The sequence below is a fragment of the Aulonocara stuartgranti genome (assembly GCF_965226115.1).
Source record: "Aulonocara stuartgranti genome assembly, chromosome: 6".
In the NCBI taxonomy this organism is placed as follows: domain Eukaryota; kingdom Metazoa; phylum Chordata; class Actinopteri; order Cichliformes; family Cichlidae; genus Aulonocara; species Aulonocara stuartgranti.
In genome coordinates this window covers 25,556,291-25,574,307 of record NC_138944.1, presented here as the reverse complement: position 1 = coordinate 25,574,307, position 18,017 = coordinate 25,556,291, and the positions used below count along the sequence as shown (strand labels likewise).

Below are 18,017 nucleotides of genomic sequence, written 5' to 3'. Positions count from 1 at the left end.
TACAAAAATCTACACATTTTTTTGATGGATTTTATTTTTGTTGTTTTTCTTAAACATATAAAAGAAAATATAACCTAGAAGCTCGATTGTTTTTATTTATTTATGCTGCTATCTTTAAAGCCTAAATTGCTCTCCAATGGAAGGATGACCCTATAATATCCTGCAGTGATTTCTAACAGTTGTAGATTCATCACATGACGTCGTGGTCGGTCAGCGGCATCTTGTCCACGCCCAGGGCACGTGCTGATGAGCAGCGAGCCAGTCCTGGGCGAGGAAGGAAAACAGCTGACGGGGAACAACAACACAGAGTCGCCTTCTCCTGCAGGTGGTGGTGTACCGTGGACAAACTCTTTTCACACTTGGCCTGTTTGGGCTGCTGCCTGGCATCCTGGTCGTTATGTGGGTCTGATACATTTCTGAAGCATCTAAAAGAGGGTTTGATGCGAGCTCTGCGTTGAGGAGGAGGTGGAGGAGGACACACGGAGCTCGCCATCCATCCTCCCTCCCAAAAAAGAGCAGCAGCCGCCGCACAATGGCACCGTCCCTCATCCGAGCTTGCCGCAGTCTGGCTCTCTCGACGTGGCTGGTGTCGTTTTGCTTCGTCCACTTGCTGTGCCTGGACTTCACGGTTGCAGAGAAGGAGGAGTGGTACACAGCTTTCGTTAACATCACCTACCTGGACCCCGTCACGTCGCAGGTGAGGACGGAGAAAACCGAGTGCGGTCGGTATGGCGAGCACTCCCCTAAGAAAGAAGCTAGAGGTCTGGTCCTGGTGCCGGCCCTCCTGCAGGACAGACAGGGGTGCGACCCAAACATCAGGTTCCCTCCTGCCCCTCCAAACACCCCTTGGGTGGCGTTGGTAGCTACGGGGAATTGCACTTACCGGGAGAAAATCCGTAATGTCGCAAACCACAACGCCTCTGCAGTTGTCATATACAACGTGGGCTCCACTAGCGCCAATGACACCATAACAATGTCCCACTCAGGTAAGAGACAGCATGCCAACTCTTTTCCCTAACACTGTCCCAGACTCCTTCAGGCAGAACAGATAATCTACTACAAAATAGTCCCGGCTGTGTTACTGAGCCCTGAAAGCCCACATGCAACTAATCTTCAGCTTATTAAGTCTCCATCCAAGATCAGTGGCTTTCATCCCTGCAGTGAAGCCTGCGAGCTCTTCTGCTTCACTGCAATCACATCAAGCCTAATGTGTTATCAGTGTGTTACACCCGAGGAGCTCCTCGATCAGATATGGCCATATATTTGCCAGATGTGTTATTAGTGGAATAGTATTAGGTTGGGATAAATATATATACTGTATGTTTTATTCCTGAGCTATACTTGTTTATTACTCCACAGAAGCATACATAAATGAGGGTGGGTTTCAAACTGTGTGGCATAGAGTCTGCTGTTTTTTTTATTGTCAACTGCTGATTAAAAACATGGTGGGAAGTGTAGGGGAAACTTTTCCAGCTTCCAAAGTGCTGCATGCCACAAAGAGCTTGAGAACAATGGTCACAGATTGTCCATTTGAACTTCTGCTTCTTCTCGTTGTTTGACACTTTATTCCTCAGATAAATCTTGTTTGGTTACCTCAAAGCATGCTACAAATTCTAGCTACGAAATAAAACACAATAATCAGCTTCCAGTGCAGATGATGATGGAGTAAAGCTATAAAAACAGTATTTTAAATAAGGTTAATGTCCTTACATATGCTGAAAGTTATTCCCCACATTTTTTGTAAATAAATAAGAAATACTGTGGAAAAGAAAAAATAAGCCCATCTGTGTAAAGGATGACTTTGAGTGGGCTTCACCTGCTGTTCTGAAGAAGCACTCTTCTCTTTAGTCCAGAGGATGGGGCATTCATGTTTTCCTAGAATAATTTCAAATTTCAATTCATCTGACCACAGAACAGTTTTTTCACTTGGCCTCAGTTCATTTTTAATGATCTTTGGTCCACAGAAGACGGCGGTGTTCCTGGATCATGTTCACGCATGGCTTCTTTCTATGACAGAGGTTGTTTAACTTGTGTTTGCAGATGGCACAGTGAACGGTGTGCACAGATAATAATGATGATTCCTGGAAGGGTTTCTGAGCCCATAATGATTTCTAGAGTAGAATCATGCCTGTTTGTGATGCCTTGCCGCCCGAGGACCCAAAGATCACACGCATCCATTGATTTTGAGTTTGAGAATAATTTGATGATCTTATGTCCTGTATATTCAAAAAGTCTTCAAGTTATTCATGAAATAACAGGTTTTAAAATGTTACATTATTTTTAAGTTCTGTTCTGGTTGAAACATGGTTTTGTTAGATTTTCAAATCATTTATATTTACATTTTACACAGCATCCCAGCTATGTTGGTTTGGGTTTGTTTTTACCGTCACAGAAGAAGAAGATGAGTACAACTTTCTTTATTATACGTGTATAAACCGAGTTTTAAGTTAGCCATGGCTATTCAATGTTGAAACCAGTCAAACCAGTTTGTTATTGAATGGAGAGTCCCCACTTTGTAAGGTATTTGCATTTAATCAAATAAGACAAGAGCCTCTAGACTCTCAGAAAGTGTAAGACAAGGATAGTCTGACAATCGCTCCTCAGTGTGACACTAAAGAACAGCAAACCAATCTTTTGACTGGTAACGCAGTCAGTACATGCAAAGCAAGCACTTAAAGACTAAAGCGAGTAAATGCAAAATGATCAAATAACACACCCATCACATTTTGATGACATAATCCATGTAAAAATCTCATGAAAACAACACTTTGTGTTCTTAGAGTCAGGTCTTTCCTCGTTGTTTTGCCAGAAGCGCTGTGTTGATTAATGGTAATTGGACAAACAGGGTTGTTTAAATAGCACCCCATGCAGAATAATTTACATGCTAACAGCTTTGTAGAACAATTGTAGTGTTTGTTTTTTGTTTATTTTTTTTAATCTACCCCTCAAAGTCACATTGAAAGAGAATCGTAGATCTTTAGTTTTACCCACAATCCCTAAAAATCAGTAATGTAAGTCAAAGGGAAAATTCCTGCTATTCCTCTCACATTGCAGTTCTTAAATCTTTGGCTGTTGCAGATGACAACACGGTGCCTGAAGGCTGTTTGACAAAAGGATCTGTACAGAAACAGATGTTCAAACTAAAAATGCAAATCATAGTCACAAACACTGATCAGTCCACACAGAAAGGAGATGTATAAAAACTACTTGTAGGCCATGTTGGTGTAAGTTTCATGAGACTTGTATGTCTCATCCTGTGACTTACTCATGTCATTTTATTTTTAAGTTTTGTAAATGAACCTACAAATCACTGATAATGAACATTTAAAACAGCAGAGGACAGGAAATTTATCTGTGAGTGTTTTGTTTCCTTTTGTCACACATGTTGTGTGACTCATACTATGTCGTACCAGGTATGATGTAGGACCCTGGTCTGGATGGACTAGAGGAGCATAGAGATAAAGCTGTGTGAATTAATATTATATCTATATTAATATGTAATTTCAAAACTGCTGCTAGTGCCACAAGACTGTTATTAACTCTCAGATCTCTTTCATCTCCTTAAAAAATGTTTTTCCTTTTTTATTTCTGTACTTTTTTTTTCTTCTTTTTTACTGCTTTGGTTCACTCCAACCACCACCATCAGTCTCCTACCAAACAGTGGACCCAGAACTCATTGGATACCAACATTGGACTACTGCTGCTTCATAGATGTGACTTTTTTTTCCCACAGCAAAGTTTTAAGGTTTTACTTTTTTTCAGTCAGCCTGTGTGTTGATGGTATATGACCATTAAACTTCCTCTGCTCCTCCTCTGTTTCTCACAAAGACTCCAGTGTGCAGACCTGGTTTACCTGGAGCATCAGATAAAAGGCACCAATCTATTTTTAATTCTTGCCCTGCTTCCAACCATGACATAAATATAAACTAAGGCATCTTTAAGAGAAAAGAAAAGGCAACAAGGAGAGGTACAGCGATAAAGCTGGTAGAGAGGAAGGAAGGTAATGGAGAGGGCTGTGGATAATGAAGCTGCTGCCAGAGAAAGAAGGGCAGACCAGAGCCAACACAGCTGGGCTGTAAAATCCACAGCTGCTAGAGGCAGAAACTCGGCATGGCATTATCCAGTTTAAGTCTTTCTTCTCAAGCCTGATTTGTCTAAATGCTTTGTTCAACTTTAAAGAGATAATTTAGGTTTCTGAATAACCCATGTAGAAATTAACTTATTCATTATGTAAACGAGGATTTCTCACTTCTGGAAAATTATTACTGTTGTTTCCAACCATTCAGATCATGGCACATATGAAAAAAAAAACAAAAAACTAACTAGTCGTTCCGAGATGTCCAACATTCATTATCTCACAGGTTCATATGTGCAGAGTTACATAGGTTTGAGCTTCAAACTAGTCTTTTTCCAGTTATCTAGTGGGATTAAGAGAGTGGGACCACATATATTATGGTTGCAAAACACAATACCCTGCTCAGTAGCCGTCATCCACAGGCAGAATGTGAGTTTTGATAGCTGATTCAGATTCAGTCTTCACAGTCTGTGCTCTCATGTCAGATCTTGCCATCACTGCTCTGGCAGCTTAGCTGCTGAAACACTCCCAAGCTGGCAAATGTGTTGCGTTACTATGACAGAGGGCTACCATATGCTGTCACATCAAAATGACATAATTTTGTCATTTTACTCTTTTTGTCTCTGTGTGTGTTTGAAAATGTGGCTTAAATATGTTTAATGGAACTGCTGTTTTCTGTCAAAGCCACAGCATCTGCTTTGTGTCACAGCTAGTTTTCCTTCAGTCCACTGCTGTTAATAAAGATGTAAATCTATAGTAATCAGTGCCTCAGCGATGTCTACAGGAGGCCTAGATCCTTTTAAAGACATTAACCACACAGCCCGGACAGGCTGGTGCCAACTAAATTAACCCCATTCAGTATTAATCCACTCTTTGCTTCCACATTTTGGCCAAGTGGGTCTGAAAGACACAGATCTTTCACTAGTTCAGCCTCAGTCTCCGACATTGCCCTCCTGTTTTTAGAAGCAGCTATTTTTATCTGCTCTCACTGCGTCACTGTGAGCAGAAGAAGGAGATAAGTGTCGAGGCTTAGGGAAACCTTACTTGCCCTGTTATGCCTTTTCTCGTTTCTGTTAGCTATTAAGATTATACTGCCCGTACACGGTTGTTTAAAGGTCTACAGATTTGGGCAGTTTTATGTTTCAAGTTGTTTACCGTTTAACAAGACGTGGTGCAGTTTTATCTTGTGTTTGCAAAGGCAAATGTTATATCACAGTGACTTTTCCCCTCTACCATATGGTCATGCTTAGTAAAACCATAAATCCGCAGGCCGGGAGCATGTGTCTCTAAGGTTACAGATTGAAAAATAGGTGTAAAAACAGGAAGCATTACGTATGTTATCAGGTAGAGAGAATTACCTTACATTATTGGGGAAGTAAAGCTTAGTTCAAACACCTGTTTAAAAACTTTAAAACTGTCTTCATCCTATGTGAAACTTTTATGAGCGTGAGAAGACTCATAGGGAGAGACTGAGATAAAGAAGTGTGACAGCAAGTGGCCTTTACAGTCTGAACATAACCTTGTGTGCAGCCGGATATTACCATCTGTTTTCAGTCCAAATAAAAGCTTTTGTTTTCTCTCTCATTTTTTTAAAGTATTGTTTGCTTTAGAAACTCCAGCACGAATAAGCTCATTATGAGAAAGCTGCTATCTAATGTTTGTGTTTGTGCTAATATTGAAAACACTGCCAGTTGGATGATGAATATAATGCCCAGTTCTTTCAATGCACTTTAAATCCTGATAAATTTAAAAAAAAAAAAACTTTTCCTGTATTTTTGCTTTTATAAGCTTCTTGGCTTGAAACTCACTTTGCTGATCCTGACATAAATCACTAAAACTGTGGCTTTTTAATCCTTTGTCGTGTAAAATATAGAAGCTGTTGACTGGGAATTATTATTATTACTCTCATGCTATCTTTGTGATGGATTCATAGCATTTGTGATATTTAAACAGTACTCTGTGTATTTGAGATGCTTGTTGGGATGGCAGTGTGAATAAAGCCACTCTCTCTAGTGACAGATACAAGGTGTGACCCACCATGGGGAGCGTGTCCCTAGAAACTGAGTTCTACAGTCATTTTGTCCGATGTGTCATTTCCTCATCACACAGGGCAGATTAATGCTGCATTTTCAGAACAGATACAAATGTCCCCATTTCAGACTCTATAAAAGATTGCTTTTAAGTCTGGAATTAACTAAATATTTTTTATGTAGTATTTAATATTGATCATTCAGAAGGCCGGGCGGCAGGGTCTTGCATGTGCTTCCTGTGCCTGTGTGGGTTATCTGTGGGTACTCCGGCTTCCTCCTGCAATCCAAACACATGCGCAGGTTTGTTTTAAGTGGCTGTTCAAAAGTGGCCCAATGTCACAAAATTCAACGTAACATGATTCAGATGAGAAAATTGTGACTTAAAGTAGTAATTAAAATCATAAATGGTTCATTACAACAAGTTTAAAATGTAATGTAATTCCCTGTACAACTCAGTACAAGTACTTAAGAATGATGAATGATGTAGCAATGTTACGGCATATGAGTTTCCAGTTTATAAATATGTTCCATGCCTTCAAAATTATAAATGGACTGGTACTTATGTAGGACCTTTATACTCAGGGTGGTTACCTAAACCTCTTCCCACTACAAGCTCATCCACCCAATCATGCGCACATTCATACAGCAATTTTGATCTATGCCTTTTTACTAACACGCACACACTCAAACTCTGTTGTTCAGTATCTTGGTCGTGGATCATGTGAACAGGAGGAGCCGCTCGACCACTGCTGAGCAGCCACCCCGCTAATTACTCTAATTGTAGTTGCGTTAAGAGGCTTATACAAAGCACAATGTCATCTGATACTAAAACCCATAAAAATCAGACAATGTAAATATATCCTTTCTCCCTGGGAGTTTTTCACAAATCACTGCATCACTGCATTCTCGTATATAAAAATCGTGTAAGTGTTTTACAAGAATAGCAAGTTGTTTAAAGACAGAAGAAAACTGTTGAAAAAAAGCAGCTCAAAGTACAATTTAAAGTCTCTCCCTTAATGAGAGATGCTCAGAGCGTCTGTATTACATAATCCTTCATTGTGCACAACAAGCAAATCAACAGATGGTTGCTGGCAGGAAGCCTCCGACACCGAGAGTGAGGCTTTAGTTCATCTGTCCTGTCTAAGCTCCCAGCAGCCTGCTCAAGATTCCTCTTTACTGTAGCACACACCAGTCTGAGTCGGCAGAGTTTTAGCACCTCCTCTGCTCTGAAGCACCGTTTTTAAATGCTCGGGTTGTGGTTGGATGTGTGGCAATTTGCTCTGTAAAATATAAAGTAGTGCTGTATGCAAATATCTGCTTTTGTTTTTCCTTTTTATTGGATTTATCGGTGCATACTGTTTTGCCTAACTCCAGTTTTTTTGTATAAAAGGAAATATTTGTTGTTTGCCCTGTGAATAGCCATCACTACCTCCACCAAGGAGGTTACATTTTGGTGGTGTTTGCGTGCGTGTGTCATCACTCTCATGATAGCTCGAACAGCTTTGAATGAATTCTAAAAAAAGCTTTGTAGGGGTGTAGAGTGAGGTCATGTTAACAATCCATTATATCTGGCTTCCATCCACCGAGGTCACCTTAATGATTTAACTAGAAACTATGATTCTTAAAAGTGTGTATAAAGTGTGTATTTTCAACATATAAAAAGTTACATATATGTCAGTATGTTTCGTAAATATAATAAATCATTCTAAATATCACGTTTTTTTTTTATTATGACCTTGTTATGTGCATTAGGTTATAAGAGTTTAAATAATAACAAAAGTATACTTTTTTGCAAACAAAATAAAATTGTGATCAAAAAACCTTTTCGCTTGATGATTTATTGTTTAGATATTTAAATTAATTTTACTAAGCAATGAAATAAGTGCTACACAAGCGCTGTATTTAAATATATACAAATAAAAAAAAATAATTGTACTCAAAACAAAGTCAAGTATATTAAAATGGATTTCAACCAGATAAATAATAAAATCCTATAATTTCAAACTTCTTAAAGTTTGTTTAAAAAAAAAAAAGAACAAAGAAAACAAAAACAAAACAAAACAAAAGAAAAATTTTCAGTTCAGTTGTATTTATATAGAGCGAATTCCCAACAACAGTCGCCTCAAGCTGCTTTATATCGTAAGGTAAAGAGCCTACAATAGTACAAAGAAAACAGAAAACCCCAACAGTCATTTGACCCCCTATGAGCAAGTATTTTTGTGTTAGAAAATAATAAATCAATATTTTAAAAGTAAACATTTTGCACAAGATAAAGAGTTATTTTATTTCCTCACTTGCAGCACTGATTCATCTCCTGAATGTCTCAATTTGTACTTCCTGTGTTGCGTGTTGTGTAGACACAGGCGATGTTGTGGCCATCATGATCCCGGAGCGTAAAGGCCGTGAAATCGTGGCCTTGCTCGAGCAGCACATCATGATCATGTTGCAGATCACTATAGGAACCCGCAACCTGCAGAAGTACGTGAGCAGAACGTCCGTGGTGTTTGTGTCCATCTCCTTCATCGTCCTCATGATCATCTCCCTCGCCTGGCTTGTCTTCTACTACATCCAGAGGTTCCGCTACGCTAACGCACGAGATCGCAACCAGGTATGTCTGTGTGCAGCCGATGTGTTTCTGATGGGGATAGTGTTGCAGCCGTGTGGTGGATTTTCCCATATGGCCCTGCTCCAGTGTGAACGTAAGGAAAGATCCAAAATTAGCCTGACACCTGGCTGAACACGAGCATGGCAGCCCAGTGAACCATCAAACTGTGCAAATACCTTTCTTGTTGGGTTTTTTGCCATCTCTTTATGAATGGGCTGCTCTGACATTGTAGTGACGTCTGTAATGACGATCCATCACCACGGCTGTTATGATAGGGGCCGTGGCTGTGACAACTATTGTTTGTGTTTTCAATTTGAATTATACTGATTAATGTTGTAAATAGGGTACAGCTGCAATAATGAACAAATCTGCTTTCAATTCATAATGTGAGACAGACGTGGAGCAGTTCAAGCACGACTGTCTGTTATTATAATACAACTCCATGAATCGAGTTTTTGTTTTAATCCAGATTGTGGAAATGGGGTCATTAACAGATGGATGAGTTTATCTATGTGTCGTGTATCTATATCTACACTTTAACTAATGACTCCTTTATTCACACATCTGTCGTTTTTATTGCTGAGACTTTTGAAAACGTTTCAAATTCAGTCTGATGTTTACTTGGTGAGATCTTCTGGTTGCTTTTGAGATCTTTAGTCTAGCCTCTTTGCAGTAACATAATTAGTTGAAACATTTTCTGAATCTGTTTTATTGTTATACAAACGCAGACAACCAATCAAGTCAAGTAACAACAAGTGTTTTTCACATGGTCACCTGCCGCTTTATTGGGTACACCTTGCTCGTACAGGTTTGGACACCGTGTTGCCTTCAAAAGCGGGTCCAAACTCTTCCTTTAACAAGGTGCTGTGATTTTGTTCCATGTTGACGAGATAGCATCACATAGTACGAGGAACAGCACGGTTGATCTTAGTTGATTTCATCAAGAAAGATGAAACTTTATCAGCTTTTTGTCATTGCAAGCCAATATACACTATTAACCAAGGCTACTTTGTTTTAAAAGACAATTTAAATTCCTGAATTGTTCATTCATATATATATATATCTATATATATATATATATATATATATATATATACATACATACATACATACATACATACATACATACATACATATTTAAATTTAAATGTTGTTAATAAAGTAATTTTTTTTGTATCTCTGTCTTTTTCATACAGAGGCGTTTGGGAGATGCTGCCAAAAAAGCCATGAGTAAACTTCAGCTACGCACTATCAAAAGAGGAGACAAGGTAACTCAAGTCTAAAAGTACACATACGGCCACAAAAGTCTTCTTATTTATGTTTGAATTACATGACATGAATTTGATAATTTTTAAAGAATTTATTGGCCTCTTATTTTCTGTCTTGTTTAAGGAAACAGAGTCGGACTTTGACAACTGTGCAGTTTGTATTGAAGGTTATAAGCCTAATGATGTTGTAAGGATATTACCATGCAGGTAACTTTTATTTATACCTTACATATATATATTTTTTCTGTGGGGAAAAAATCACATGCACTGTAATATATGTTTTTTGCACTGCTGTCTTGTTTGGTCAGACATTTCTTCCATAAGCACTGTGTAGACCCGTGGCTCCAAGACCACCGAACGTGTCCCATGTGCAAAATGAACATCCTCAAAGCCCTGGGAATCCCAGTGGGTTGTTTTGCTTTATCACACAGATAAAGTGATAATGTAACTAATCAAACCTTACATAAAGCTTTGGCAGTGATAAAGACATTAGGATGCCTCTGATATGTTCCAGTTTAGCGCGGACTGCTCGGATGAGGTTCCTCCAGACTACGAGATGTCTGTCGGAGGTCCGCCTACCAACCCCATTAGTGGAGCGAGCGAAATCACAGTTAACGAGAGCTCGGTAGTGTTGGATCCAGCAGAAAGAGGAATAGACCTGCCGGCACTCCATCCTGAGACAGAGTCAGCGCTTCAGGCGGGGGAGAGCCGTATCTTTGCCAGCAGTACGTACAGACATTTTTTACTTATAGCAGCCTGTGATAGTGGTGGACAGTACAAACCTGATTCTGAAAAAGTTGGGATTCTGTGTAAAATGTAAATAAAAACAATGCAAAGATTTCCATAAACTCATATTTTAAGAAAAATATTAGCTCATTTTGAATTTGATGGCAGCAACACGTGAAAAAAGTTGGGATGGAGGCAACAAAGTGCTGGGAAAGTAAGTGGTGATAAAAAGAAACGGCTGTAGGAAAAATTAATTAGGTTATTTGGCAACAGGTCAGTTACACAATTGAGTATAAAAAGAGCATCTTAGAGAGGCTTAGGGTTTTTTTGTGTATGTAATATACGAAAGTACTGATATCTGAGTACTTCCTCCAGGCACATATATTACGCTGAGGAGTTGGGGAAATCCAGTGCTAATTCACACTTTAACACAATTAAGAAAATCTGTTTTCCAACAGCCTGCCCTTTGTGACGTTTAATGCATCCATGTTTGATTGTTTTCAAATTAAATATACATGAGGTCAGTCCTCCTGTCTAAGATAAAAACAAGAGGAAAAACTCAAGAAAGTCACTAACTAACCTACCTAAAATCTTCGTTCATTGCATTTCTGTAACTTATATAATCACCTAAGGGCTGTGGTGTTGCCTAATAGCTGCAAGCTATTAGCACTTTGCAGCGTGTGTTTATGGGTGTGAGTTCATGCAGAAGCTCTTATGTGTTTCTCCGAACATGATCTCTGAAGCCAAACTATTTTACATTTTACCAAAACAGGGAGTGGGGAGTTTAAGTGTTTTTTTGTAGCAGCATGTTTTTTTAAGCAGTTGTTAAATTGACAAAAAAAACCAAAGAATGCGCTTTGTTACTCTTTCTTTATATGATAATAAATCCAATAGTGTTTCACAATTTTTCCTACTTGCAAAGCATAGTATCGTAAACCTGCTGATTTAAGTTTACTTGCACATAACAAGTTAATTGAGAGGTAGTATATCAGTTTGCCAGAGGCACAGATCGTAGTCGAGTGCGATGAGAATGTAAATCGGACCGAATAAATCGTATGTTGCAGCTCGTGCACCAGTGCGCAAACAGATGATGGCACTGACAGGGAGTCAGCACGGGATAAACAAGCTGATCTGCCAGGATTTCTGCTGTAGCGGCTTGGCAGTGATGAAGTGCCAGTCATGTTGCTCTTTACCCTGAGTAATTAGCAGGACTAGTAATGTAGCTATCACTCTTTCCAGTCAGCCATTTAGTGCAGGTAAAAAGACCCTGATTTCTGGACTTCTGTCTTAATGCATTGCTCACGTGCATATATGAAGACTGAAAACATTGTTAGTTGTTGAACAAACCTGTTTCTGTTTAACATGAAACAAGAGCTTGAGCAAAAGTAATCTGCTTTTTCACATTTGTGTATCTGACATGGATGCCATTCAACCATCACATAAGCACTGAAGCATACTTTGGAACACTCTGTACATGTCCACAATTTCATTATACATGTACAATGACAATGAAGGGCTATTCTATTCTTTTAAAATTCCAGCTTCGTTTTCTGCTTCGAAACCCTCTCCACAGTTCAGCAGGAGAGAAGGGAAAAAAAACATTTGAGAGCATCATTTGTCTGTATGACAGCACCAGTTGTTTTCTGCACACTTGCATGCAGTTTTTTCAAGGTTGGTGGTAGGAAGGTTGCTCAGTCCTCTTTGGTAACATCACACACATCTATGGGTTACACCAACTGTTCATTAATGCAGTTAATTATTAGTATATTATAGTTATTAGTGCACTTATGCATAGACATGGTCAAAACAGCCTACTGTACTAAGCATCAGAATGGGGGAGAAAGGGGATTTAAGTGACTTTGAATGTGGAATCATTATATAGTTGTTGGCATGAGATGGGCTAATATTTCAGTAACTGATGACCTGCTGATGATTTTCCCACACAAAAATGTCCAGGGTTTACAGAGGATGGGCCTGAAAAGAGAAAATATCCAGTGCGTGCCAGTTCTCAATGCCTTGCTGACAGAAAGCAAACAGTAACTCATTACAAGTGAGGTGTGCAGAAGAGCACATAGACTACAGCAGTAGCAGAAGACCGTCTGGGTGCTAAACCAGTGAGCTAAATAGTTGTAAACTGAAATATCTAGTGAGTGGTACTTCTCTGGGTGAAAACATCATGGGAGAATGTCCATACTCCTTTGAGTTGGTAGGAAGGCAAAAGAAACTCCAATAACCACTTGTTACAGCCAAGCTATGCAGAAGACTTGTTAGAGCCAAGGTATGCAGCTGAGCCACATATCACACCCCATCACATGCCCCTATCACCTTCTCTTGTCAGTACAAACCGTACGGACTGAAGAAGGCCATTTTTCCCTTGGACTCTGCAGACAAGGGAATCTCTCAGTAGCACTTGGTTAAATCCAGCATTGTGAAAAAGTGAGCAGTGCCTCTCCAGTCCAGGGACCTTATCAGCGCGGGGCATTGGGTAGGCATCCGACTAAGACACCTTGCCTTGTGGTAGTCAACACAGAACCGTATAGAGCCATCTTTCTTCAACACAAGAACTATGGGGCTACAGCAGGCGCTGTGTGAGTCTTCTATCACTTCTATTTTCAGCATTTCAGCCAATTCTTTCTAAACAATTTGTCTCTTATGCTCAGGTAACCTGTAGGGCTGTGAATGCACTGTCATGCCATGGTGCGTTTCAAAATTCAAAATGCTCTCTGGGCCTGTGTGAGATGGCCATCAGAAATGGTGGAATTTTGCACCTCCGGGCCCAATTCATCTCTTTCCGTAGCCAGACTCACCAGAGAAGCGGTTTCAGCTTCTTTCCATGCATTGAGGTTGAGGTTGAGGTGATATATCTGTGTGGTTCCTCCCCTGTCTGACCATACCACTTCACGTAGGACCCCCACCCTCTGAGTTACCACAAAGGGTCCTTGCCACCTGGCGAGTAACTTTGGGCTGGAAGAAGGTTCTGTGTTAACTACCACATACTCTGCCATGGGGTTGTAACTCTTCCCCACAGTCACCATCGGACGTTGATAAAGGTCATGAACACATCCTCACACACTGCCCCAACAGGTTATTAAAACCTGGCCAATCTTTCTCCAGAATTAGAGATGCGTCAGGCGTGAACTAACCGCAGCCTTCACACTATGCATTTTGCCCTTGTATTTAATTTGGAACAGCATTATGGGATATTTGTGTATGTCCTCATGCACACACCTAACCTCCTCCCACTCTGCCTCCAGCAAAGCCCCGGACCTAAACCAGAATTTGGTGGACTATAGCCCGGCGTATAGCCCCTTGGGTTCTTGTCAAGTTGCAGAATAAAGTTGTTACTGAACAGATGGCAGTCTGATGCCAAGACAGAGCAATGTGACAACAGTGTGACAAAAATGAAGGAGTAATCTAAAACTTGCATTTCCCGCTGGCTTCTAAACAGCTGACACAATTAATGAACTAGCTGCAGCTTAAGAGCCACAGATTTTACTCTCCTTTGGAAAAGTGTGAGTAAAAGTAAGCCTTACATGTAACAGATGCCCAAAGCGCCACTCTAAATGGTAATGTTTCTCATGAATTGCAACTTTTCTATATTCATTCAAAGGTGCCTTGTTAGTGTGTTCACAACATGTTTCTGCTGGCTCTAAAAAAAAAGGTTGAAAAATCAGTTACCACATTTTTTAGTGGCGATGACATTAGCCAAAAGTATTAAAGACACAGCTGCCTGTGATGTGTCAGTTAATGTATCAACTTGCTCTCTTGCCCTTTAGGTGAGCACCAGCCTCCACTCAGCAGTGATTCAGACACTTCAATCATCGTGGGCATTGAGGTAGGCATGTCGGAATTAGACCTATCCACTGAGCAGGAATGTGATGCCACCAAGTCCAGAGCCAATCAGAGCTGAGACAAATAGCACAAAACTCATAGGACAAGGAGGAAAAAAGCAGGACTGGGTGATCAGGGTGCTCCCCAAGATTATCCAGTGATGAAGTGACCTGGCTGAAGATGAATGTAAATGAGCAATACAAGTGATAGCAGCACAAAATACCTGGTTCTTTCTTCACTTGACTAAAAAAACGGATTAATCCCTGCATCTATGGATATTTAGCTCGCTCATTTCCTGATGCCAGGATGGCTAGTCACACCCCTCACCATGTGGTGACCAACAGTTTGTACATTCAGTCTTTTCACATCCTGAAACCATCCTAACTACACATACAGTAACTCTGGAGGTGTATGAGCCCTTCACAGTTGTTTGTCCCGAGTGAGACAAACCAAACCTGCTGCCGAAGAAAAAGCAAGGCCTTCTGCACACCATTTTCCAGCTTTAATCAATAGAAAAATAGGAGTGGATTCTTTGACTTCCTGGTACAAGATCACTGCCAACAAATCCAGAAGTTGTACTGATATGGCGTGCACCTGCATGGCGCATTAGGAGAGCACCTGAGTGGTTTTCTTCTGATTCTCCAACAGTTGGTGTGACTTTCCACCAGCAGTTCTTCAGCTTCAGACTTGAATGTTAGCTCTGTTGTCGTCGCATGACATTAAGAATTTGGAATATGAAGGCACACAAGCTGTAATTTCAGAATTTCTCAGTGTAATTGTTTTTGTTACTATTTTGTGGTTCTCAGTTTTTAAAACTTTGACTTTACCGACTAAATATTCCTGTCATGGAGAGACAAATGAGCAAACACAAGCTAGATGTTTCTGTCCTCACATCTGACAATCATAGCTTGTCCTAAGCAGTTTGAAGTGATGTCACTCTCTGCCCTGCTGAAACTGCTGCCTGCTGAAACTTCACAACATGTGAAGTAAGGGATCATGTTCTCACTGCTGCTAAACACAGCTGTAGCTGTAGCTATAGCAGTTGTCACTACCAATTTCTCCCACTGTGCACACTTCCCTATACAAGCCTACACAAACCAGCCAATATAAATACGTCAACAAGTCTTTGTGCCAAGCTTGTCTTTTGCATATTAGCCATTGTTATTTGTCATTAAAGTTAATTGCCTTGGCTGACAGGCTGGAACTACACTAAATCTTTTCGTGATTACCACCCTAATAAATAACATCAGGGCAATAAATTATGTCAGTTGAAAAGACTGTGTTAGATAATAAAGGAGGCAGGGCTCGGGTTCATTCAAGGAATTCTCTGCCCCAAGCATTTTTTTTTCTTTGTCCTGGCATGAACAGTTACCAGCATGGAAACATTTACAGTCTTGGAGTGAGTTTACACTAAACTGGCTAGTTTTGCCAAACAGCATCGATGTACCGTACCCACAGGGTTTTTAGCATGGATCTGCAAAAAAGTGGAAAGAAATTAACAGCATTTGGAAATGTTAAAAATAAGACAGCTAACTTACTACAGTTTGGAAGCACATGTACAAAAATGGTTCTGAATTTAATATAACTAAATATTTTCATTGAGAAGGCATGTGACAACTTATGGTAAAACATAGCTTCAGTGCTTTAGCCCATGAAAACGTACAAAAATATAGCAACTATAACAGATTCTTTTATATTATTAACAAATGTGCTGTTATAGTGAAGACCCTAAACTCTTCAGTGTTTTGAAATTTTACAATGAGTTTCAGCCACAGTCTGTATATAAAAAATGGACAAACCTCCCCATTTGTGTAAGTGAAGACAGTGCCTTAAACCTGCATTCTTTCTAATGGCCAGCAGGGGGCGAGGGAAATTCTGAATGCTTAAAAGTCTATGAGAAAATGATCCCTTGAGATTGTGCAGCATCGTTGGGTTGCCGGTCAGCTCCTTTCCGTTTCCTTTACCTCCATTTCTTACTTCCAGCTTGAGGCTCCAAAACAGGACTCAAACCAGCGGGTTACATCATAGCAGTCATGTCCATCATTTATATGCAGACTATGGTTTGAGCTCATTGTCTTACAGTTGATTTGCTCTCACTGCTCTCAGAGGATCATTTGTTTTCAGAAAATCTCTCCTCAGTCTAGACTACCTGCCCAGAGCCAAAAAAATGACACAAAAAATTATTCTATCGGGATCAGATGAAGACCAAGACTGAAGTTTATTGTGTTCTGTTTACTTGATTCTGCTGCCACCAAGTGGTCAAAATTATGAAATTATTATTATGATTATGAAATAATTATTTTCAGCATTTTATCAATATACTTGTTTTCCTTATCCCAAATTCAACACTACTCTAAAAAGACTGTTTTTGAGAAAAGAATGTAGCTAACTCAGCATGTGCTCCAGAGTGGAAGCTGACTGTTAATGCAATTACATTTATTGTTTTGTTGTTGTTGTTTTTTCATCTAGTTTTTTTTTTTTTTTTTTAGATTAATTGCTTTTTAAAGAAGGTCTCGTAAATGTTAGCCGAATTTAAAGCTCATTTGGGTCCATTTCCTCTTACATTCCTGCAGCCATGCACACTGAAGAAGCACAAACCCACCGATATAGTCATTGGAGCCATCGGGCTCTAACTGCTGGTTCTCTCTTTAGTCATTTCCAAGAGCTCCTGCAGCTGACTCTATTATTTAAGGCATATGGTCAAACTCATTCTTGCTTTGGTCAGTCAATATCTGTATGTGCAAATATCTAAGTTTCAGAAATAACTGGTGTTAGGAGGCTTATATTGTAATTCTTTATTTGATAGCTATGATCACTACACTCTAGTAAAAGTTAAAATATTCAGGTTGTGTCTGCAGTTTTTCATTTTGATATAATACCTACAGGTGTAAGCTTGACAGTTTTTAAGTTTCCTCGTTTAACTGGAAGATTTCACAAATTTCCATTTTTATAAGCACTTATATAATAAAATGAAATCAGAGTTTTAAATCATCTGACAGACTGCATTTCTTTTGTGTTGAGGACATGAAGGTTAACAAAGATCCTGATTTTCACTAGAGACATAGCAGCTGAAATCTCACCCTACTGGGATCGTTAATCCCCTCATGCTACATGAGCTCAGGCTAAAAATCGAACAGCACAATACAAAGGCATACCCAAAAGTTGTTTGTTTTACCCTCTGATATTTTAAACTCTTGGATTTTCTTTTCTATCATCATGTCTCTAAGGCTTCCATCTAATTGTTTGCTTAGTTGGTACAATGACAAAGTAAAGCAAAGTGCATTTATTTACAGTGCTACATGGCTGGGCTTTGGTTGTGTTGCCAAGTTCAAAAATAAAAAATAAAAATAAGGTTTTCCACAGTTTAAGGCCTTTTTGTTACAGAGCAACTTAAACTGCGTGATGAAGGTCTCTCAGTTTTGTCTGTTTACAACATTTTACTAACAACTTTCTCTGGGGAATAAATGAACTCAAACACCGAA

At 39.6% G+C, this 18,017-nt stretch overlaps 1 protein-coding gene across 1 annotated transcript; it reads left to right on the top strand.

The window, feature by feature from the left end:
- The first annotated feature begins 203 nt into the window (after positions 1 to 203).
- rnf150a (ring finger protein 150a) lies at positions 204 to 18,017 on the top strand. Its single transcript, XM_082536833.1, has 7 exons — positions 204 to 986; positions 8,463 to 8,713; positions 9,907 to 9,978; positions 10,103 to 10,185; positions 10,287 to 10,383; positions 10,493 to 10,703; positions 14,481 to 18,017. Exons 1-7 carry the CDS (start codon positions 533 to 535, stop codon positions 14,612 to 14,614), a joined length of 1,302 nt encoding a protein of 433 aa, XP_082392959.1. The 5' UTR covers positions 204 to 532; the 3' UTR covers positions 14,615 to 18,017.